Source organism: Maylandia zebra, linkage group LG12 (genome assembly GCF_041146795.1).
Source record: "Maylandia zebra isolate NMK-2024a linkage group LG12, Mzebra_GT3a, whole genome shotgun sequence".
NCBI lineage: Eukaryota > Metazoa > Chordata > Actinopteri > Cichliformes > Cichlidae > Maylandia > Maylandia zebra.
The window spans coordinates 34,909,781-34,933,230 of NC_135178.1; the positions used below are offsets into that span (position 1 = coordinate 34,909,781).

At 41.2% G+C, this 23,450-nt stretch overlaps 1 protein-coding gene across 2 annotated transcripts in view; it reads left to right on the plus strand.

Moving 5' to 3' along the window:
• The window catches only part of LOC101483299 (spermatid perinuclear RNA-binding protein), a 98,995-nt gene that overhangs the window by 58,769 nt on the left and 16,776 nt on the right, over nucleotides 1-23,450 (plus strand). For both annotated transcript variants that reach the window (XM_012920349.4, XM_012920350.4), the window contains exons 6-11: nucleotides 6,077-6,195; nucleotides 11,726-11,821; nucleotides 12,022-12,133; nucleotides 15,780-15,877; nucleotides 19,262-19,355; nucleotides 19,552-19,620. In XM_012920349.4, the coding sequence (XP_012775803.2) occupies nucleotides 6,077-6,195; nucleotides 11,726-11,821; nucleotides 12,022-12,133; nucleotides 15,780-15,877; nucleotides 19,262-19,355; nucleotides 19,552-19,620 (588 nt within the window). The remainder of the gene's footprint in view (nucleotides 1-6,076; nucleotides 6,196-11,725; nucleotides 11,822-12,021; nucleotides 12,134-15,779; nucleotides 15,878-19,261; nucleotides 19,356-19,551; nucleotides 19,621-23,450) is intronic.

A 23,450-nucleotide genomic window follows, 5' to 3' on the forward strand; every position in this document is an offset into this window, starting at 1 on the left:
TAAGTTAGTACTCAGCAGTCCCTCTATGGCAGTTTGCAAATGCTTTTTATAGTCAGGTAATAGTCTTTTTATTCTGTTCTCACTTTTAAACCCTCTTTCTCCAGATTACTTTAAGTTCTCACTGCAGATGTTCAGCTCAAATGGCTGAGGGGAAATTCTGAACGCTCCAGCTTATGTTTCTTATAGTAGCTAAAAGTGGCTTTTGATGTCTTCTTTGGCTTTTTCTGCTGTTGCTGAAGTAATCTTTTCTGTTTCATTTTCTTGACTGACTGCAGGACATCAATGCAATTGAAATTTAGCGCAATCCATCCTTCCCTCCATCATTGTAATGTTTCTGTGCCACTAGCTGTTACACAAACCCAAAGCAGAATATTTCCACCCCAGTGCTAAAAAGTCAGCAGTTGATTCTTTCCATCAAGCACTGACTCCTTTTTTCCAAATGTACGTTTGGTGATTGTGGCCAAATGGCTCTATTTGTGTGTCATTTGATTCAGATGTTACTTTGCAGACTATAGATATTGACTAGTTAATTTTGTGATGAGCTGGCTCTGAGCAGCTTTGTATCTGTGCCCAGCAGACATGCAATTTTATCTGGTTTTATTTAGTTTCAGAAAGTGGAAACTGTAATGTGGAGGCACATTTTTGACTCTTCTTGCATCATCAGCCCTGCGTCAGTTTAGACTTAACAAGTTCATGAAGTTCTGTGACAAGCATGCCAGAACTGAGTTTTGTCTGTAGACAGAAACACATGCATGAGTGTTTCAATGTCTGCAATATAACATGAGATTTAAATTTTGTGTTACATTGTGCAGGTTAATAAACATTCGCTAACTGTGTAACTCCTTTTAAATTTGACCACATTTATTGTAGAACATTGGTTCTTACTTCACCTGTGGCATCAAGCTTTGGTTAGTCACTGAAAGATGATGTTTACAAATACAGCTGCTGAAGGTGGTCTAATCTCAGCTTTAGAGAGAGGACAAAGAGCTCCGAGTAGAGATTTGGGTACATCTAACTACATGTAGATCTAACCTCCACCCTCAAGAAGAGCTGGTGGAGTCGGAGAGAGAGAAAAGTCTGAGCCTCTGGGCTTGTGATCTGGATGCCAATAAGAGGCAGAAAATATAGATGGATGGTTGAAATAGATGGATGGATCCATAAAAAAGGTATTTAGGACGGCCATAGAGTTTAACGTTTCCAAATACTTTGCAAACCTGAAATTACATCTAATTAAGGCTGTTTCCACACAGACAGTTTCAGGAGAATCAGGTCTGGAGAGATTACACAGTTGGCAGGACATGACACCCACTTTCTAGCTGCGAATTCACTGAAATATTAGCAGCATTTTTCAGCACAAACTGAACTTACACAGACTTTAAAATAGAGAGCTGGCAGGTTAAACATGAGCTGTGCAGGGCATTTGTATTCGCACATGCAGCGCTCATGGTTGTTGCCTAGAAAAGTTGAGAACGTGTGGTGAGGTGAGATGCTTCAGACATGTCCAACCCTGACGCTTTCCAAGGCGGGGTTTCTGAATGCTTAAGTGTCACAGTCAAGTCCTGATAAGCAGTAGAACATGGATCATAATACAAATAAATAATTGATTTGATATGAAGGTCGTGAAACCACTGAAAGCGTCACTTGTTTAAAAAAGTCAAACAGATAACAATGCAAAATTGCTAAACCTACACTTGTAGAGGTTTGATTAATAAACAGTAGGGTTTTTTAATTCTTTGATTGAAACAGATTGTCTACTTTAACACTCCATACATCTCCACTGATGTGTACCAGTGCATTTTATTGAAAAATCCGAGCAATTAATTACTTAACTGCAGTTTTCAGGCTTTGAAAAAGCCATCTGGTGGGTTGAATAGAACCCTTTGGCAGGCTGAGAATGGCCCCAGGACACATGTTTGACACATACTGTTTGTTTCATTCTCTCTTTTTAAATAATAAGGTTACCAATGGGGTGTCTCTTCTTTCTTTGCCAAGTAAAGGTGATATCAAATCAAAATCAAGTTTAGTTCTAACTTCAGCTGTTTCTGGGTTTTTGTCTTTTACACATGTTAAAATAGAGTTTTATCAGTAATAAAATGCCAGCCAAACTCAACCCTATCTGTGCTACCTTGCAGGGTCTCTGAGGGTCTTTTTTCTGGTGACTGACCCCTGACAGTCTAAGTGGTTCCCTGGTTTTTATCGTGTGCCTCCTGTAGCTGGCCGCTGCTCACTGACTCTTGGTTTTGTTGCCATAGCTCCGCAGGTCGCCTCGCTGCGTGGATTGGCACATCTCTGCGGCCCCGCTGCTGACGAGGCATCCCCCACACCCAACAGCAGGAAACCCCGGGTACAAGGGGCTTCCCCAACAACCAAACCAAACCAACCCACTCTCACTCTCTGCCTCAGACATGCTCCTCTATCCCCCTCCTTCTTCTCCCACCCCTTCCTCTGTTAACTGGACTTCTCACTGGGTCACCATGAAATTCTGGTCCATGTCTACTGATAGAGCACACACACCAAAAGGACAAAATGACTACATTACCCAGCAGCCCACATCCACACCTGTGCTCCCTTTGCTTTAATTACTGGGGCTGACCTCTGTCTGTTGATCAGTTGTTATTGGCTCAGAGTGACATCCCATAATTTCATGTTGGAAAAATTGTGTTAATTGAATTACTCTGATGTCCCGGTCACTAATTGAAATTCCCCTAAGCTAATGATGTCGGGGAGAATTTAGTGGGGGTTGTCCTTATTTGTATGTGGTGTTGACCTCTGACTGATGGTTCCTTCATGGCCTGCCTCTGGGAAATGATTTTCACCGCTCACTGTTTCACACACATACTCCTTATTTTTCCTTCATGATTAAATCTACGTGTGTTTTTAGCCCTCTGCTGTAGTGGAGCTTTGAGTTTGTTGCCAGAATAATTCACTTTTTAATGACTGGCCAGCTGGTCCATCTAAATCTGGTTGTTGCTGTCATTTAGATGTAATTTAATTTGTAGGTGGCGCTCGGCAGTCCTGTGAACTCAATTACAGGCAGTCATCTTTAAATGAAAGCTAATCAGAATATTTAAAACAAATGCCAAGCCATGAGACAAGCTAATGCCTCTAGTAGGTTCTTGTAGGTCTTAATTTTAAAATTTAACTCTGGTTAATTACCAAAATTTATCATTGGTTTAGGTTTATATTCAGTACACAGGATTAAAAAGAAGTTCAGTGTTGATGATGAATGATGCTTTAATCCCTGCAGTTTGTATCAAACTGACTTACAAAGCAAAGAGCAGAGACAAAGCTACACGTGTTAGATAAGAATGAACTGTTTAGTTGATTAAACAACACAAAATTGATATTTGGCAATTTTATGTCAGTCAGGGATTTTGAAAATACAAACACTCACTTTTTTCAGCTTCTCAGATCAGATAATTGCTAGTTGTCCAAATGTTTTTAGTTTTGTGTTGTTAGACAAAAAATATAAAGAAAGAAATAATTAAAATAATTGATGGGATGACATCAGTAGTTATTTTTGTATATAGTATTGCATCAGGCAAATCACAGCTGCCTGCATATTGTCTTTATTGAATAAAATGTTTTAAGTCAGTCTAATAAATAGTACTTATAGTAAAAGTAGCACATGACATCTGTTTCTACAATTTTGAATTTTGAAATTTATAACTTCAAAACAGCAAAACAAACAAGCCGTCTTAATAAATCTGATTGGGTTTTTTTGTTTTTTCACAGTGTTCATACCAAGCAGAACAAGTTAAAAGCACCTTTTAAAACAACAAAACATAAAAACTCAAAATGGTTGAATAGAGCCTTAAGTTGAGAAAAATGTCATTATAGTTTTTTGGGGGGGAGGGGGGTTTATTAGGGTTCCTAATAACAACCGAGAATCACCAGTTAACCTAACATGCCTGCTTTTTGACTGTGAGAAGAAGCCGAAGGAACCCACACTGGTACTCGAAGAACATGCGGAGTCCAGCCAGTGGATCTGAGCCCAGTACATGCTTGCTGTCAGGTCACATTGCTAACTACTGAACCACTCTGCTGCCAAAATAATTAGAATAGTAATGATAATGAGGTGTATTTCAAATCTAAGGATTTAATTGGCTCCAAAGACTCCATAGATTTCACTATAATGAAGAAGATGTCATGCAGTAAAGGTTAGGTAGGTCTCTAATGATTTAGTTTTAGACTTTACATAAAACTGAATGATTGATTCCAACTTACAAAGAAAAACGATCATTAGCCTGGCACATTTAAGAGCAGAGGAATGCAGTAAATGTAAAGGTCTGACGTGTTTGTAATACTTTTAAGATTTTCCATTAAGTTAAATAATTAATTATTGAAAATAATAAGCACCTGTAATTAGCATGGCACACTTGAGACTCCATAGACCACTCAGCCTGTCGTGTAGTGTGTAAAGTGTTTGTATCCATCATGCTCTGCTTTGTTGTCTGTTTATCTATATGGAACATCGTTTGCGTGACCCTGGTATCCAATTGTCTACTTTGTACTCCGTCTTTAGTTTATAGCCACAAACTAAGAGCCTCTTAATGGCTTGTTGTCGGGGTTCACTTCATTTTCATTTGTTTCCGAGGTCTCCAGATGCATCAAGCAAGCAGAACGTAAAGAGTGCGCCCACACATGCACGATTAAAACAAATCACGCCATTAGCTGCACACTTGCTGCCAAAGTGGTAAATAGAAGCCAGAAGTCCCGGGGGCAGAACATGAAGGTCCTCACTCAGTCTTGGTCTTGGAGGAGTGACATGGGAGAAATCCCCCGTCTCTCTCATCAGCTCCTTCGTTTGTCTTCCACCTCTTCCATCCTGTTCAGCTTTCACTACGGTCTCTACAGCAACAGACTGCCAGACCACATGCATCGCTCCTCGGCTCGCTTTACTGCTGCGGTGCCACATGGATAAATTGGAATTTGAATACTTGTGGATTTAGAGGCTACACTGCTGTTTCCTCTCTATGAGCAAGAGCCTTTTAATGCTCTGCGTCAGCACTCCTGTCAGCTTTAGTCCCAATTTAATCTCTGCTGGCTGTTGCTCATTGGAAGAGTGCTTTGAACCATAATGACACTGATTCGAGTGAGATGGTACATCAATCAATATCTGATATTTGCAACAATGTCTCAGCTTGCAGGGAACTCATTATCTTAGATTTATTTGATACGAGATAACCTGCGGGCCTTCACCGAGCTCTGCAGTGTGATCTGCGGTCTGTTCCCCCTTTTGTTCGTCTGCTTGACTGTCCCACAGTGGGCACCCCTTAGCTGCTCCTGAGAACAAACAGCCTTCACTTTCTTTCCAGGGTGGCGTTCTCACTCTCAGATGTTTATGTTGTCATCTGCTGTCACTCTTCTTCTGCTGTCGTTCTCCCATGGCTTGGCCTCCAGTCATGGCAGGAGTGCTCCCCACAGGAACCCGGTGTGGAGAGACTGTTTCAGTCAAACATAAACATCTGACCGACCCCGCAAGAGTGAAAATACTAGCATGGCGCCCCAGAAAACTGCAAAGCCTTTTGAGCAGGATGACTTTTTCCCCCTCTTCAAGTGGAATAGCTAATGTCTCTTTGCATCAACTCTGCCTGTGACCCAAACTCAGACCCCCTTGAGCCAGTTTTTCTCGATCCATCCAATGTGTTCTTGTTCTAAAGTGTTATTTTTAATCTCTAATCTGGCTTTTGGTCCTGAGTCATTGCCATGCTCTCATTTTCGTCCTGCGCTGTAATCGATAACACACTAATCTGGCGTGTTCCATTGCCTTCCGCCACTGATCTGCATCTAGAGTGAGACTTCGGCCGGGCAGCAAGACGCATGTGCTCACGTCTACTCCGGTTCCTCCTGTCAGTGTCATGAAAGATCCTGCCTTGTGCATGAGAATCCTCCCTCTCCCAGAAAAATCACACAATTTCTCAAATTTCCCCTCCTCTTAGCTCATTCGGTCAGATCAGTGGGTTTGCCTAATAATTAGCTGTCCGACCCTGCTGCCTGTGTGTCTGTGTGTGAGTGTGAGAGGTCAGCGTGCTCACGCTCAGTCTGTCTTGTCTCATCCTGTCCCTCTCTCCAGAGGAGGGCGAGCAGGACGCTGACAAACGGAGACAGGAGGAGGAGGAAGAGGAGGACGTCCTGGACAGGCAGAAGTGCCAGGCGGCACTGGCTTCACTCCGACACGCCAAATGGTTCCAGGTGAGCACAGCTGGGCTGTGACAGATTTCTCTACACTGTCTTTATATTCTGGCAACCTGAGCATTCAGCCGTGTGCCTAAAATTACATTTGCTTGGCTTTAATGTGTGACAGCAACTTGGTTTTGAAGGAAACGTAATGGCACCTAGATTTTCTTTTTATCACCATAATAAATGACTCAAGGTCAAGGTCAGATTTATTTATATAGCACATTTCCAACAGCCGATGCTGCACAAAGTGCTTAACAATAACAATAAAATTAAAAACTACAGTGTAATACAATAATAACAATAGAAACAATAAAATAGAAGAATTGAAACAATACTAACTAATTCAGATAAATCCAAAATGCTTGGGTCATAATGTGTTAAAAGCCAGAGCGTAAAAGTGTGTCTTTAGTAAAGATTTAAATTGCTCGAGAGTTTGAGCAGATCTAATATTAAAGGGGAGACTATTCCAAAGTCTGGGACCTGCCACAGAGAAGGATCTATCACCACGAGATTTAAGGTTAGTCCGTGGAATGGACAACAATAGTTTTGAACTAGATCTCGTGGGTTTTCCTGGAGCATAGGCAGAGAGGAGCTCTGACAAGTAGGGGGGGGCTCGGGCGTTGAGTGACTTAAAAACAAAAAGTAAGAGTTTAAACTGGATCCTGTAGGGGACAGGGAGCCAGTGTAAGGAGGCTAAAATTGGGGTTATATGCTCTCTCCGTTTGGTACCGGTTACAAAGTAATGAAGTCTATCATTAGCACACAGGTGTTACGGCATTGACATTATGAAGCTTTTTACTGCTCAACTGATGCACTCATTCCAACACTGCTGCAGCAACAAAGACACAACCTGCTCCTTACGTTCAGAGTTTTTCGTTCTCTCTACTTGTATAAGCTGAGGCAGTTTTCCACCTAACACAGGAACTTCCCCTGACTTCTTTTAGGGCTAATTTCAGGGGGAGTCTGTTCACAGTCCTGTTAGTTTATGCAGTTCAAAACCACTAGCATGGATCATTTAAGGTGTTTTTTTTGTCCACATCTGTGCCCTAGCGCTTCAAGGTAACTAGTCATTTGTAGACTAGCAAGGTTACTGCTGTGCAGGAGGCAGATTTCAAAGTGTGTTCTATTCCTAACCATGACCAAGTAATAAGTTAGAAAGTAGAAAAACAGCAGACCAAATGGGACAAGAACCAGGCTGTCTGATACACCTGCAATTACCCGTCCAACCGCCCGCTGTGGACGTTATTACTCAGCCGAAACACAGCTGTTATTTTTCTGCCATGAAGTTTTATATAGCAGTGGGACAAACAAGTGGTCTGACAGAATGGCGTTATAAGACATTTTGGGATGAACATGCATTATTTTGAATACAAACACAAAACATATCGGAAGGGGGAAGCACATCATCGCTGAGTATAGAGGGACTGATGTCATAACCAATACCAATTTCAGGAGCGTCTCATCGTGTGAACCTGTCTGTTGGCATGGATGTCTGTTTTAGGAGCCACTGCTACCAAATACACTCTGTGTTTTTCTTCAACTGTCTTCAATGTGGTCCTGAAAACCTGAAGTAATTTACATGAAAATAACACTTTCAGAAAAGCTGTTCACTTTGTTACTTACTCCTGGACCACGATGCAAGCACGTGTATAAAGGACATAAGAAGAAGACTGAATATGAGCTGGGAATTGTAAATTGTTCACAGCAGCAGTAAAGTATATTTGTTTCATTTCTCTTACATAGTGATAATGCAATTTTAAGACAGTATGCAAATGAACTAATGTGCACAATAGGTCTAAATTTATAGACATTCCAAGGTGGCCGACTGGGTGGTTGGGGGGCAGCGGGGTGCTCAGGAGCCGTCAGCTTGTGGGAAGAAACTGTTGAACAGTTTGTAGAACCTGCTTCCAGAGAGGGGTGTAAAGTATGTGAGCTCTGGGATGACTCAGTGAAGCTTGTGCATCTCATTTCCCTGAAACTCATCAAGCCACAATGAACACATTAATGAGAGGTTGAAATGAAGCTCCTTTTTTAATCATTTAAACAGCAGATATAGGCATCATTCATCATGTCTTCTGTTCTTTACTCCTTTTCCAAAGCTGCTTTCCTGATCTATTAAAGACATGCATCAACATTTAATGACTGAAATCATTGGCAGTTATTTTTGCATTCGCCTAAATGCAACATTTGCAAAAATGTGGGGAGGAGAGTATTTAAATACGTGATTTAGTCATGTTTGTAGCAGTCTGTTTACTCCAAAATGCACCATTACTTAAAGTTGGAGAAAATGTTATTGTGCGCTTTATTTAGCTGCAGTAGTTGCTGTGAGGTATGCCAGGTAGTTATCCAAAGGAGCATGTAATTGATGTGGGTGGATTGCTTCAAACTGTGGGGGCTTTGGTTTTTCCCACTAGCTCTTAACCCTGAATATTTGGAGCATAGCCTCGGTTGTTCCTGGTCTTTAATAAAACTGTTATTTTAATACAACACAATGGAACTTAATGTGGAGTCAGAGTGAGAACATTGGCTCAATACAAAACACTAACAAGCAACTTGGGCTCGATTAAAAAGGCAGCAATATTGTATGAATTTTACAATGTGTCTTTCAGGTGTCACTGAGCGTAACTGATGCCCACAGGTGGAGCTAGATTCTTTCCTTCGACCTGAAATTGTCAAACCTCCCATACAGACAGAAAATTAGAGCGAGGTGTTGAAAAATTCTGGAGAGAAATGGATATAATATTTAAGATTTCTTGCTCCCTCAATGGGTCTGCTTTTTTGACTTTCCAGTTTTCTCTATTTTTGTTGTATTGCTTTTGTCCTTATTTGAATTAACTGATTGCAAATTGTTAGTAGATAACCTACAGAACAGTTCCTTCAACACAGTTTTGCACTTTGTGCATTATGCTAATAAATCTTATGTGTGCTCTTTGCCGTATTTAATGGCAGATCAGTCAATAAGCTCAACTCCAGATGTCAGAAAACTGCTCTGGATAACGATGCATATTCCTTTGCCCTTTCTTTTGTGAGAAACTTGACCAGTGAGTCCAACTGTGGAGTAACAGAGCTGAATATAGATGTTTCCAGGATGAGCTTGTAGAGTTTGTTAGAAAAAGAACAGGCAGCATGGGAATAGAAGAAACGGTAGAAGTAGTGAAGTTTTTATCAGCGTGAGTAGCTGAGGAGCCTGAGATATAGCGCCGACGGATACGGGGTCATGAAGAGGTTCTTCACCAAATCAAGTTTCAGATGAGCTTCAGCTCTGCTGTCCTGAATGAACTGAGCTTTTCCTCCACTTGAGAGGCAGGAGAGAGAGATGAGGGTCAAGGTCAGGTGAACCGGCCAGTAGTTTCCCTCGGGGAAGGAGAGCTAATTGACAAGTACTATCAGAGTGAAGGGCTGCACTGTGGCCTGAAGGTGTAGCAGCACAAGCCGGGTTCTGTTTCATCATATTCAGACGGGGCTGACATGACCTGAGGATCTCCACTGATTTGTAATAACTGTAGATACAAATGGCGACGTCTGTCTCATTCGCCCTGTCTGCGTAGTTTCAGTGAGACCACCAGAATGAAATTACAGTCTTGATTATTATGAAAAGCCATCCTGTGTAAATTAAAGTGTCAGTAATCTCAGGCTTAATTTGCTTTCTATTAAAGTCTAGATGTAATAGCCTCAACCACCGTCTTCTTTGGGTAGTTCAGTTACTTTTCTCTTTATATTCTTCAAGTGGTTTCTTTTAAACTTGAAAGAATTTAGCAACAGGTTTGCTATTTTATTAAATGTAAAGGTGTTGAGTGAATCATCTGTCCTGAGTTTAGACACTTTTTTTTCTACTCTTAGGGACTGTGTGGAGAATTATCGTATTTAAAAAGTGACAAATAACACTCTCTGTTTGCTTGTCTTTTTATCTGATCTGTGTTTGTACAGCGTGCACAGAGCACAAAGTTTCAGGTCGTTGGACAGAGCGGTTCGCATCATACTTTGGCTACAGTTTGGTCCCTCTCTCGTTACTGGTGTCCCCCCTAGTGACTGCTCCACTCTGTGTAGGAGGAGAGTCATTTCTGGGTTCCTAAGTGGTCCAAAAACAGCAGCCCGGGGCAACGCTTTGGTCTAAATGCACTGTTCTATCCACTCCATAATACATCAGCATCTTCCTTTGTCCACATTCCCACCTCTCTACCAGACTTCATTAAATCCAGATGGATTTAGCAGCTCTGGGTGGCAAACGATGCTGAGATGTCTGCCTCAGTAGAGGGAAAAGTAAAAAGAAATCGATGTGTCATTTTTTTATTTTTTTCATCTCTCTAGTTTCCCTGTAATTCAAATTTTATCAATTTAATCATCTAAGAATGATGATTATGAGGAAAATGAACCACACACAAACGTGTAACAAACCAGCTATCCACCAAAATGAAATTATTCTCGATATGAATATTTATGCAGGCATTCTAGTTAATCACATTTTGAAAACTACATTTCGGCTTCACTTGTGTTATCTCAGTGTTGGCTGTTCATTTATTTCTTTGGAGAAATGTCCCATTCATTGGTCTGGTCAGGATTTTTTTTTTTTTTTTTTTTTTTTTTTTTTTAAGATTTTGGTGGAGTTTTTCATTTTTCTTTTTCTTCTTTTGTGTCTTTTCTCTTTTCTCTTGTTCCACTTTGCTTTGTGTCTGTACCACAGAGCCCAGCAGTTAGCTGTGGTACATGCAGTGTTGCATAAATAGACAGAATAGAGAGATTGCAGAGCTTGTAGGGTGTTTGTGGCTCTCTAAAGAAGCACCTAATGCATCCGTTTTTGTCATACAATTGAACGATTAAGGAAAAAGATGTAAAAAGTACATATTTATATAACATATATACAATTTGTGAACAGATTAAGTTTGTCTTGCACATTTCTTCCAAGTGCAAGAAGTCAGAACTGGACTACCAGGGAGAAATCTAAACATGGCAACCATGCTGGGAGTGGTCCAGCAGTGCATGAGAGGAATGCAGTCTTGAGGTGGGAGCTGCCCAAATTTTAATCAGATAAGGAGTTTGATTTTTGGGAGTGTGCAGAGTCATAAAGAGCTGTGCTCTCAACCCAAACTCTCCCTCAAGACAAAGTCAGCATGTGAAATTGCAGTCATTAATTAGGCAAAAACACAATAAACCACAGTTAACTTAAAGCTTAAAGTCAGCAGGAATGAGGCGACAGGATAGAAAAATTCAGATTCAGCCGAGGTACTCTAAGCCTGAATTTAGAGGTTGTGACAGAGGCAGCTGCTGCAGTATTTATTCCACAGCTGAGCTCCCCTGAATGTAATACATCTGATATTTTCACATTGTCACGTTAAATCTCGCACTCAGTCTCTTAGAGATGTATTAGCAGCATATTGAAATTTCAGAACTCATGAAAATGCCTCTCATAACGCTGCACAATTTTCATCTTTCAGAGTCTAAAAGTTTCACTTTTTAGAGCTGGCGCTGCTGAGCCTGCAAGCACTTGCCTCTTTAAAATGCTTCTCGTGCTGTTGGTGACTTTTGCCCGTTTTTCCCTCCCTAGGCCAGAGTCACAGACCTCAAGTCCTGCGTCATCGTTTTGAGGATCCTCAGAGACATGTGCAACCGGCTGCCTGTGTGGCAGCCTCTCAAGGGCTGGGTAGGTGACGGCTCCAGAATCAGAATAATGTTTGGCGTAGATACATGGAAGATGCAAACTGCAAGCTTTATTTTAAGTTTGTCCTTTAAAAGTGCTTGGTATGTGTGACGTGTAATAAACTGCCCCAGTAACAGAATCAGGACTGTGACTGATATAGTTCATCCTTCGCTGAGTATTTTGTGTTTGTTCGTCCTCTGCAGCCTTTGGAGCTGATCTGTGAAAAGGCCATAGCCACCTGTAACCGGCCGCTGGGTCCAGGTGAAGCCCTGCGCCGCGTCATCGAGTGCATCGCCTCAGGGATTCTTCTCCCAGGTCAGCAATCATTTACACTTTCACTCTTTTCTCTCTGCTGCAATTCAGAAGCCACAGCTCATCCAGGAATATCTTAATATTCATGAAGTCATATAAAATCTGATGAATACCTGAGAGAAATTTAGAGGCAACTCAACAAATACAGAATTCACTGAGAGGTATGCACTATGAGTTGAAGAACTGCGGCAAATATCTGTAATATATAGACTTAGGATAAAATATAATCCCAGTTTTGCTTATATTTAGTTCATTCATTTAAACCTGAGCATGCACTGTTACTCTGCAGTGCTTACACACCTGATAACAGGTGTAAACTGTAAACTATCAGAACAGAAATCAGAAAAAAAAGCAAATAAACTAAGAAGCCAACGTGTACAGAAACTGATTTTCATTCAGAGTAACATAACATTACATAAAAAAATAAAATCTTACAAACAATTCAGCTGCATTCGATTTCATTTGTATAGTTGTCAACTGTCACCTTGATGCACTTTATATTGTAATGCTAAGACCCTACAATATTAGAAAGAAACCCCAAAGATGACGTGATGCCCTAAGCACGTGGCGACAGTGGGAAGGAAAAGCTCACTGTAATCATTTAAAAGAAAAAAAAACACAAGAGAGATTTTACCTGAGACATGAGTGGTATCCAGTAAGGTCATAAATGTTTAAGCCATTTCAGGTAACATTTGATGTTCACCAAGAATTAATGCATCACATAGTCCAAGTGAAACAGCTCCCGTGCCCTGGATTTTTACAATACTGTAAGGCATAGAAGACACTTGGAACTCGTTTTCCTCGAGAGTGCGTGGCACATCACTGAGGATCACTCACCCTTTTTCCATCACTCAACTCAAAGATGTGTCACAATACATGTTGACTTGCAATCTCACCAGACATATTTACAATCTTATTGAATTTGTTCTCGTTAACGTCAGGGAAATAAAGATACGAGGCAATAAAGTGGAAAGTTTGAATACTCTCTCCAAAACAACAATATAAAAGATCAAGTGTGTGTGGTTGCTTCCTAAGAGTCGCAGCTTCCGCATGGAATTCAATCGCTGCAGTGCGTCTTTGTAAATGACACTTGTTTGAATGACACAGTTTTTCATCGATTGCTGTCCCCAAGCATTTATTTTCATTTACAACCTCAATCCAGTCACCATTAATGTGTCTTCCTTGCCACTAAAATAAGAAATAATTGCCTTTGTTTTCTCTGTGTTTAACTGAAGAGACACAGATTTGTATTCAAATTGTGCATTTGTTTGTGAATGAGGCCCAGTGATGGAAAGGGTTAGCAGCAAGATACAATAAAGCAATACTTGGGTAAAAGGTCCCCCAAAAAAGTCAAGAAGAAACCCAAAGAGGACACAGTGAAAGTGGATAAGCATAACAGGTAGATACAATGGCCAACTACCACAGAGATGGGCAGGAAAACCAGCAACACAAAACAGCCAAATAAGACAGGAAACAGACATGAAGAAAGAAAAGCAGAAGACATCAGGAAAGGATGAGGACAAAAAACGATAAAGATGAACACAGCATCAAAACTCCTCAGACAGTTTTAGGACTTTGAGTTTTTGCATATGACATCATGGAAAATCACTTCAAGAGGTGTTTGCCATACTGGATGTGATAACTGTTAACGATATCCAATAACGCAGGGGTGGGCAATTCCAGGCCCCGAGGGCCGGTGTCCTGCAAGTTTTAGATCTCACCTTGGGTCAACACATCTGAATCACATGATTAGTTCGTTACAGGGCCTCTGGAGAACTGCAGGAGCTAATCTAGCCATTTAAATCAGCTGTGTTGGTTCAAGGACACATCTAAAACCTGCAGGGACACCGGCCCTCGAGGCCTGGAGTTGCCCACCCCTGCAATAACGCGTACTTTGTTTACATAGAAATTATTGCTGCCATGTTTTTTGGCCTATATTCTGCTGCACTGTTGCATTCATCAAGAAAAGAAAGAAAATCTTTTTTTTTTTTTTTTTTATCGCTTTCCTGTGGATTTGGATAAAAGAATATGGGGGCTAAAAAACTCTGATACAGCCGTATCAGTCATAGTATCAGTTATAAGGTGTTTCTGCCATCCATCTACCAGCCTCAGTCCTAAACTGAAGTCCGGTTCTGAAGTTGGTCATCGTCAGCAGATCAGACATGTGACCCTCCTGTCTCCAGACAGCTGACAAGAGCCGGCTAAAAAACATAATGCTATAAGCTATGTTTATGCAAGCTATTTTTAATGTTATGCTAACGTCCTAAAACTCTTACTTTTCCTGTGATAAACAGTTTGATTACATTCTCACAGCACATGCTAAGTTCACGTCTACCCACGTTAGATCCACTCCAAAAAAGGGTTCAGTAGCAGTGAACAGAAGCTAACTGATGGAAAATTATGGATATTCTCAACAATTCGCCTCAGTATCACTCTCATCAATCACAAATGATCTACACTGACTTGTTGAGAATGTTAGGGATAATACGCAGAGCCATGTCAATATCAGAAATTTCATAAACATCCGTTGGATACCCGAGCAGTGACCACTTGATCCTGTGACTACAGTTCCAGGCAGAGTCCCATGACTGAGGCTTCTTACTCATCTTGACACAAAATACTGATAAGCCTCCAAACTTTTATAGGGCTTCAGATCTCATCCAGTATAATTTGAGGGGTTGTTGATAACAAAATGATGAAAATCGTGAGGCGTGAAGTTGGGAAGAGGGCCAGGGTTGCACTTCACAACATGAGTAAACACACTCAGAGGGAGTAAATAAACATCCATCCTCAGCTCCTCCTTTGCCCAATTTCTCCACATAACGAGCAAGACGCTTACCATGAAAGTGTTTTACTTCCTCTGAGAGAAACACTTGTTGTTTACTCATGATTGCCATAGTTTCTCATCTGCATAATGTTTAGCAGGTTTTTCACTCACTTGATGTGTCCAAAATGGCCGACGAATTAATGTCACGTGGTAAGCTGTGACGTGTCTGCAAGACGTCAATAGGTGGTTTTTCTGCAATGTAATGTCTTTACATATATGGTCCTAAGATTCATGGCAGGCTGTGGAGTGCACTGTGATGCGTTCATGGTTTCCAAACTGGGGCACAGAGTCCCAGCGGGTTCACAGCAGCATGATTTCATTCAGTTAAAATTGGTGATGGAGTATTTTCCTGAATCATGGGAACATTTATCCCCGGAGACTCTGTTTTCATTTTCGTGCAGTCCACATGAAGAAATGTTTCCTATTTACCTCCAACAAACAGAAATATGTTCTCACGTTTATTTTTTCCACCGCTGTTCGCTGCCGTGTTTGAATGCTTCATCTGGGAAAACTTCAGCTCGAGCGAGTTTGTCCTTGTGATGATGTCACTGGACTTTTAAATTTTGGCTCCGAAGTTCCTTCAGCATTGAGGGCAGTTTGTTTCATGAATGCACTCGGTCACTGATGAGTTATTATTCAGTCTGTGCACATTAAAGTAAGGTGAGCTTGTTTGTAAAGCACCTTTCATGCACTGAGGTCTTACTGAGTGCTTTACGTGAGGCATAAAAAGCATTAAGGCAGGAGGAGAATAATTTGTTTACCTGTTGAGTGAAATAAAGTTCGAATGTCTGACTGTTTTTTCTTCTTTTTTTTCCTTCAAAGGGGGTCCAGGAGTTCATGACCCCTGTGAGAGGGAGCCCATGGACGTCCTGTCTGACCTCAGCGCCCAGCAGGCCGACGCCATCACACACAGCGCTCAGGTCAGTGAACATGTTACCCATCCGCCTGCTATGATGACATCACGGTTTCCTCTTCCTGCAGTGTGCATGCTAAGCTCTTCAACCCACAAAATTCAGAATGTATGTCACGTTTTTTGACATTATTTTTTCCCCATCCATTTCAGCTGCTGGTAAGTGAGAGGCAGGGTACACATTGGACAGGTTGGCTGTCTGTCACAGGGCTAACACACAGATGCATCACCATTCACACTCACATTCACACCTATGGGCAATTTAGAATCACCAACCTAACCACACGTCTTTGGACTGTGAAGGGTAGGTGGAGTATCCGGAGAAAACCCACACAGGTACAAGAAGAACATGCAAACTGCTCACAGAAAGGTGCCAGCCAGCTGGAGGATCTGAGCCTTCTTGCTGTAGGGGAAGAGTCGACTAATTCACAGCTTAATTGATCTTAAGGCTTTGGTTTGCTCATTGTGTATCACTTTGTAGTTGAAGGCTCGTGGCTAAAGGACATTTCAGGCTCTGGTAACCATAGGCATATATAGTATAGGCATAGGTAACCTTTTAATTCAGTTCCGTTTTATTTATATCGCATCAAAGCACAGCAACAGTCACCTCAAGATGTTTTATATCATAAGGTAAAGATCCTACAGTAATACAGGGAAAACTCCAACAATCAGATGACTCCCCTGTGAGCAAGCACTCGGCAACAGTGGGAAGGAAAAACTCCCTTTTAACAGAAAGAAACCTCCAGGAGAAATAGGCTCAGGGAGGGGAAGCAGTTACATAATAATGAGATGTCGTGTGGAGCCTGGTCCTGCATGGCTTTATAAGACAAGGTCTTTATGTTGTTAATAAAATAAATGCAGAATTTCACTTGAAGCCGGTGAAGAGAAGCAAGAACGGGCTGACGTGTGAGCGCTGACTAGTGTTTCTGGAACAGCTGAAAGACGAGCTCGGGAGGACTAGAGAGAGAGAGAGATCCATGTGAAAAGTGAGTCACAGTAATCGAGACGGGAGAAAATCAAAGTGTGTACTAAAAGTTCAGAATTACTGGATGACAGTAGAGGTTTGATTTTTGTGATGTTTTTTAGATGAAAGAAACTGGAGGTGCTTTGAGATGTGAGATTCAAAGTTCAAATGCTGGTCAAAAATAACACCAGGCGTCTTAGCAGAAGATCTGATATTGCTCGCAGGCGGGCCGATGTAATGACTGACCTTTTCAGAGAAACTGTCGGGCTGAACACCAGCGCCTCAGTTCTGCCAGGATTGAGATGGAGCAAGTTTAAAGACAACCAGTGCAGTGAAGGAATCACTGAGGTAGGAGAGGATGTTGAGTAATGGTAGTAATTACTCAGCAGATATCATACTGATATGTTTTTATTCACATAAAGGTACCGATTTTTTTTTAGTATTTTAGCCATCTGCCCCATAGTGCAGGACTTTTTCCCCTCGGGTGGGTTTCAGTGTGTTTGTATAATACTGTTTGCTTTGTGTGACAAAGGCGTTACTACTACATAATAACCACATTCTTGTTAACCGGTTATCTGAAATTGATCTGAGATTACTCAGTAAATATGACAAAATGTCTCATGTGTAATAAGATGAAGGCATGATGAAGCTTACAACATTCTGCAAGAACAGACTTTGAGCATATTTTACATTTGAACACCTACTAGTATAATATTCCTTCAGTCGAGCCTTCTGAAGGAACGGAATGTCTTATTTTGAAGGAAAAGAAGACACAAACTGTGGATTTAGTGAGCCGTTATGTCCCTTTTGCACAATGATACACAGTGAGGTCCATTAATTTACAAAAATTGTGTCATTGCCCAAAAACTTATGAACCTAACTGTGCTTACACCTTAATATTATATTACCCCCTTTAGCTCAGCCAAATTACTCTCGCTCTTTGACCGTAGCTGTAAAGAAGTTCCCATTCATAATATGCTGTTTGCTCCTGGGGGATGAACCTTGAAAGCTTCAATTAAAGGACTCCATGTCTCACCTGTGGGCCACAGCTAAGATAAGATAAGATAAGATAACCTTTATTAGTCCCACATGTGGGAAATTTGTTTTGTCACAGCAGGAAGTGGACAGTGCAAAAGTTATGAGGCAAAAATTAGAATACAATAAGAATAAATACAGTACACAACTGTACAGAATAGAATAAAATAAAATACTATATACAGTAGAATAAAATAAAATAAATATACAATAAGATAAAAATAGAATACAAATACAAATACTATATACAACTGAGTAAAAATACAACGATGACAGAAAGAAGCTGTCCAGGTTTTAACTGGTGCTGCTGAAAATCTCCAGTTTCATCGAGTCTGGGATGAGAGAAGAAGTAAAATTTTTTATTTTATTTTTTTAAACACTAAATCACTAAAAGAAAGATTAAAGTTAAGTTGAGAATATTTCCGTATTTTCAGAGATCAGTGACGTCCAAACTCGTTCCTCCCTGGAGGTGAATCAGTGCTGCAAAACCACAGATGTTCTGAATTTAGAGATCCATTTTCCATCTAAGACACTCTTCTTTATGGATGTTAGATTTACATCTTTCCCTCTGAGAAATTCCCTTCCTGCTTTCCAACTATAAAACCAGCCACAGACACTGAGAAAAATCAGTTCATGTGCCAAGAAAGAAAAAGTCAGACTCAGCCATGCAACTTGTGAGACCTTGAAACATCCCACTATGGTGCGTTTCGATGCCCCCCTCCACCCACTGTACGAAAGTCAGCATTTTTTCCAGTAAATCGGACATGTAACACTCCTTCCCGCTACACCGATTGATGGAGGGTTATTTAAAACGAGTCCTGGGCCTCCGCCGGTGGAGCCCTGAGCTCATGTCAGCACTATAAATAGCTGAGTGTCCACAGAAACACGGTTTCTGACCTCAGATAAGCAGCCCCTCAGTGCTGCAGAAGCTTTGACAAACTGGCAGCTTAATTAGCCAGCTAATGACCGTGGGAACGCTCTTCCTCATCTACACCCACACCAAGACTACTACAACTACTACCACCACCACCGCTGCTGCTCCACACAAAATAACAAAATCTGGCCCCCGGGCAGAAAGTGTAGGCTCAGCAGTGAGAAATATAAAGACATCCTCATCTTCATCTTTGTTTTGCTCTCTTGATGAAGTGCAAGTCTGGGAATATATTTTTCCCATTTCCTCCTTTGTTTGTGCCTCGTCTCCATAATGCATGAAGTTTCTCCCAACAGAATTAGTTGGTTTACACAAACGGCGAGCAGCTCGCTCAAGTTTCCCCGATAATTAAAGCACATTGATCTGAGAATAAATGGCCCTGCTCTCCTGTGAGTGCAGGAGGGTTTCTGTTGCTTTACCACCGCAGTGATGTGCCCTTATTCTGTCGGCTGTGTGTGTTTCAGCATGCGTTACGCCTCCTGGACTTTGGACAGCTTTACAAGGTCTTGAATATGGATCCTCTGCCAGCCAGCAAGCCCTCACCGAGGCTGTTAGAAGGTGCGTGCAGACTTGTTTGTGCTCTCTGTTTTGCAAGTTTATTCGTTTCCCTGTTTTTACCTTTTTTAAATTCATTTTTGAGCCCTCTGTTCAGATACAGTCCTGGCAGCATTAATAAAAACAGCATGCTTAGACGGCATGTGCGTCTGAGTGGGCAGTGTGATGTTTTAAGTGCGCGGTCGTTTCCGCTCTGCAGGCGGCTGTCAGAAGAGGCTCCGGGAGGACATCGGGTCAGACGACAGAGACTTCATCAAAAGGATGAAAGGTGACTTTGACCGTCAACTCACCCGTATCGAAGAATCACTGCTCATATGATCGAAATCCTCTTCCTCTCACTTCTGAGGTGCAGCAGACACTTAGATTCAGGCTGATACACGTGGCTGGCTGTAGCTTTATATTAAACAGAGTTCATTGCTGGAAGCTCGAAGTCACACAGGAGAAAAGAGCAAGACTCCGATATAATGAATATTGATTAAAAACCTTATGTTGTGTGCTGTAATTTAACTTTAAAGTGGCTGAAGGGGCTCATTTATTAACCCAGTCCATATGTTTCTCTATGCTCTTGTGATATTTCCAAACATAAAGTTTCCTACATCAATCTACTTCCCATAGTCACTTAGATAAATTGGTTCATTGGTGTGCTGGTGGGTTTTTATAAACTTTATCAGGCTTTTGTTGTATTTTCCACATCTAAACTCTACATGTGCATGAAGGATATCTTTTCAGGGATTTTTGCATGTTTAAATATTATATCGCTCGTCCTGATCTCTGTGTGGATGAACAGTTGGTAGCTTTTCAGGGGCAGGTGCAGTTTCAGGCGATACATCCCTTCTAAACATGCCAAGTATGGCATAAAGATCTAGTTGGAGCTGTGATCCTAAAACTTCTTTCTGCATAAGAAAACTGACAGCGTAATTCATTACATCATTATGAAAAGACAAAAAAGGAATATAAAGAAGACTATAGATATGATACAACATGAACAGAGCTGCTAAACTAGCCGGCTTTCTTGAAGGTCATAATTTATCTGAAAAATGCTTAAATAGAAGACAAAAAGAGACAAAAACACATATGCATAAGTGTAATTATTGCAATAAAACCACAGTCAGACACTTGCAGTACTGTGAGTACATGTGGGTGAAAGTATGTGTGTAATGTGAGAGTTCAGCATGCCTCTGGTTTCTGGAGCAGCAGGATAGCTGGGTTAGATTTATCATGAATTTATTATTGTTTTATATTTTACTAATGTTATTTTTATTGCATCTTATAACTATTGCTTTTTGGTCTTTTCTTTCTTTCATATTATTCTGGCCAAGAGCCACAGAGAGGTTCTGGCACTTCTTGGAAACGGGTCATCAAATATTAATTATTTATACAACTGTAGATACCATATGCAGTGCCCTCCAAAAGTAATGCACAATAGTTAACTGCAAATTGTGTTTGAATATAAGATCATAATTTGACTGAGATGAAAGTTAGAGACTAGCTTCGGCGTTTATTTAAGACCATAAAATCATTGGATGCAGTGATAAAACCATAAAGCCTCAGCTAACTTACATTTTTAAGCTCTTTTGTTCACGGTCATCTTCTGGAGTTTTTGAAGATTTCATTTTTAGATCATTGTGATCAAAACTAACACAAAGAGCAAACATCAACTCTGTTTCAAACAGACTCAAATTTTATGAGGAGTGTCATCAAAGCTGGCTCTCCAGATACAACCGAGCGGTCTTCAGCGGAAGAACAAAGGCAGCTCGTCAGGCGATGAGCGAGACTGGAAGCATTTGCTGTTTTGCTTTGCACCAAGAATTCATTTCCCACTCGGAGACCGCCAGCCCAGAGTTTTGCTGTAATGTCCCGTACCATCTGATGGAGAAAACTCTGAGGAAATGCTCTGAACTGGTGCCTCTGAACTAGTACCTGCCAGCGTGCAATCTCGTGCCAACACAAAGTGCTTTGAAAACACTGGAGTTTTTTGGCCACACCAGCACAGTTTGTACTCACCATGCGTCTGCTTGCCAGCTTTGCTTCTCTGTGACTTTGTCCACTTCCAGAAAATGAAAATCTGATTGAAGGATCATTGCTTTGACCCACTGGAGTTGATCCAGCACTCGTCACAGAGGTACAAGAGGGCATAAATGAATGATCTAAAAATAAGCCGCCACATTGGAACCTGCCAAATTTAAGTCAGATTTTTTTTTTTTTCTTTTTATGAGCCCATTCCTGGAACTTTTTGGATTACAGCTGAACATTCATGAGTTAACATATGAACCAATGTGAAAGTAAGTTTGTTTTTTTTACTTCTTGTAGATAAACCCATTTTTATCTTTCTCTTTTAAATTTGCCTTTTTAATAATGATTCTTCTTAATACTAAGCTGATTTTTGTTCATTCAGATTTTGTTTAAACAGCGCGTTTGCTGTAATATTGTGGCAGCGGATTTTCCAGCTCTGTAAAAGTTATTAAGGCGGTGGTTAATTTCTCCTGCTCTCGATGAACAGTCGAATTACCCCATTGACAAACGTAATTTTCCAGCAATGTGCACTTGTGCATATCTGAGTGGCAATTAAAGTGCTGATGAAGTGCTTTAAAGCAACTCAACCCTGCATTTGTCTATAACAAAAGACACGACGTTTAGTGACACAGCGCTAATGTGTTTGTAGGGACTGGCTGTTGCAGGTTGTGTCCTCTAAAGCGCTATTTGGATTCCTTTCCACCATCATGATATTAAAAACTCTGGCTTGTCTTTAATGGAAAATGGCGACATATTAAAAATGTGCACAAAAGATTGATCCTGTGCAGGTCACATTTGCCACGTCGCACAGAGGCTGACTTCCCTGGACAAAAACTCTTCACAGCAGATAAGTGGATATTGACTGACGACTAAGAGACAAGGCTCATGGTTCAGTGTGTGTTGGACATGCACTATAGCTGTCTGTAAAAGAGGTCTTTGTGTAAAAGGTGGAAAAGTGAAGCACTGGAGCTGAAAGAAGTGAGCAGCGACGCTGATCTTTTCTCAGAAACCGGGACGCTTTGTTGTGACAGGGATCAAATCGGCCTGTCAGGCCAAAGAATAACACGGCACATTCACTTCAATCTCTGTATCAGAGGAGAGAAAATGGCCTGACCCTGCTGAAAGTGATCCATTATAGTCTGGATGTGTAAAACCCAGCAGGCAGCGACGTCCGATATCTTCATGAGATCTTATTAGGAATCCATTTCAGGAACCAGGTCGCCCCCTTCACTGCATCTCAGAGCGGCGTTAGTCAGCAGCATGAAGCGGGTTGAGGAAGATTTCAGGCAGCAGTGGCTTTTAGGTGAGATGTGTCCTCGAAGCAGAAAATTGTGTGAAGTTATCAGATTTCCACAGAGCTGATAGAGAAGCTGGTGAAGCTTAAAAGACATTCAGCTTCAGACAGTTTTAGGAATCAATCAGCTCAGGTTGACAGAGGTCTGTGTGACAGTGGCTTAATGTCAGATTTCAGTCCTGAACACCAGAACAGTGTCAAACCACCCAGATTTTTATTAGCCTTCTGAACGCTCCCTTCTCACAGAGGGTTTTGTGGCAGCTGTTTGGACAGCACTTACACAGGCGGCGTCTTCTGTTGTGACAGTGTGTTTATCAGGCTAATTTTTTAAGTATGGCATCTTGTCATATTTCTTGGCTGACATAACTTCATATGGTGCTGTCAGGACATGATTTACAGTGTTGTGTGGCCCCCCTGCTGTGCTGCTCTGTTGACATATTACACAAAGTTTCACTCAAAACACAACTTCTCACTGATTTTTCTGCTAATGAGACATTTTTCCTCTAGTGCAGCAGTCCCCAACCTTTTTTGCGCCACGGACCGGTTTATGCCCGACAATATTTTCACGGACCGGCCTTTAAGGTGTTGCGGGTAAATACAACAAAATAAAACTAGTACCGGTACCGAAAAAAGATTTATTCATAACACACGTGAAAAGACCCAGGAAAACCGAGTAAACGATAAAAACGATAACAAAATAACGCTGAAAACCCTGAAAACTATACATTTCACACCTGAGCCTCAACTCTCGCGGCCCGGTACCGGTCCGAGGCCCGGGGGTTGGGGACCGC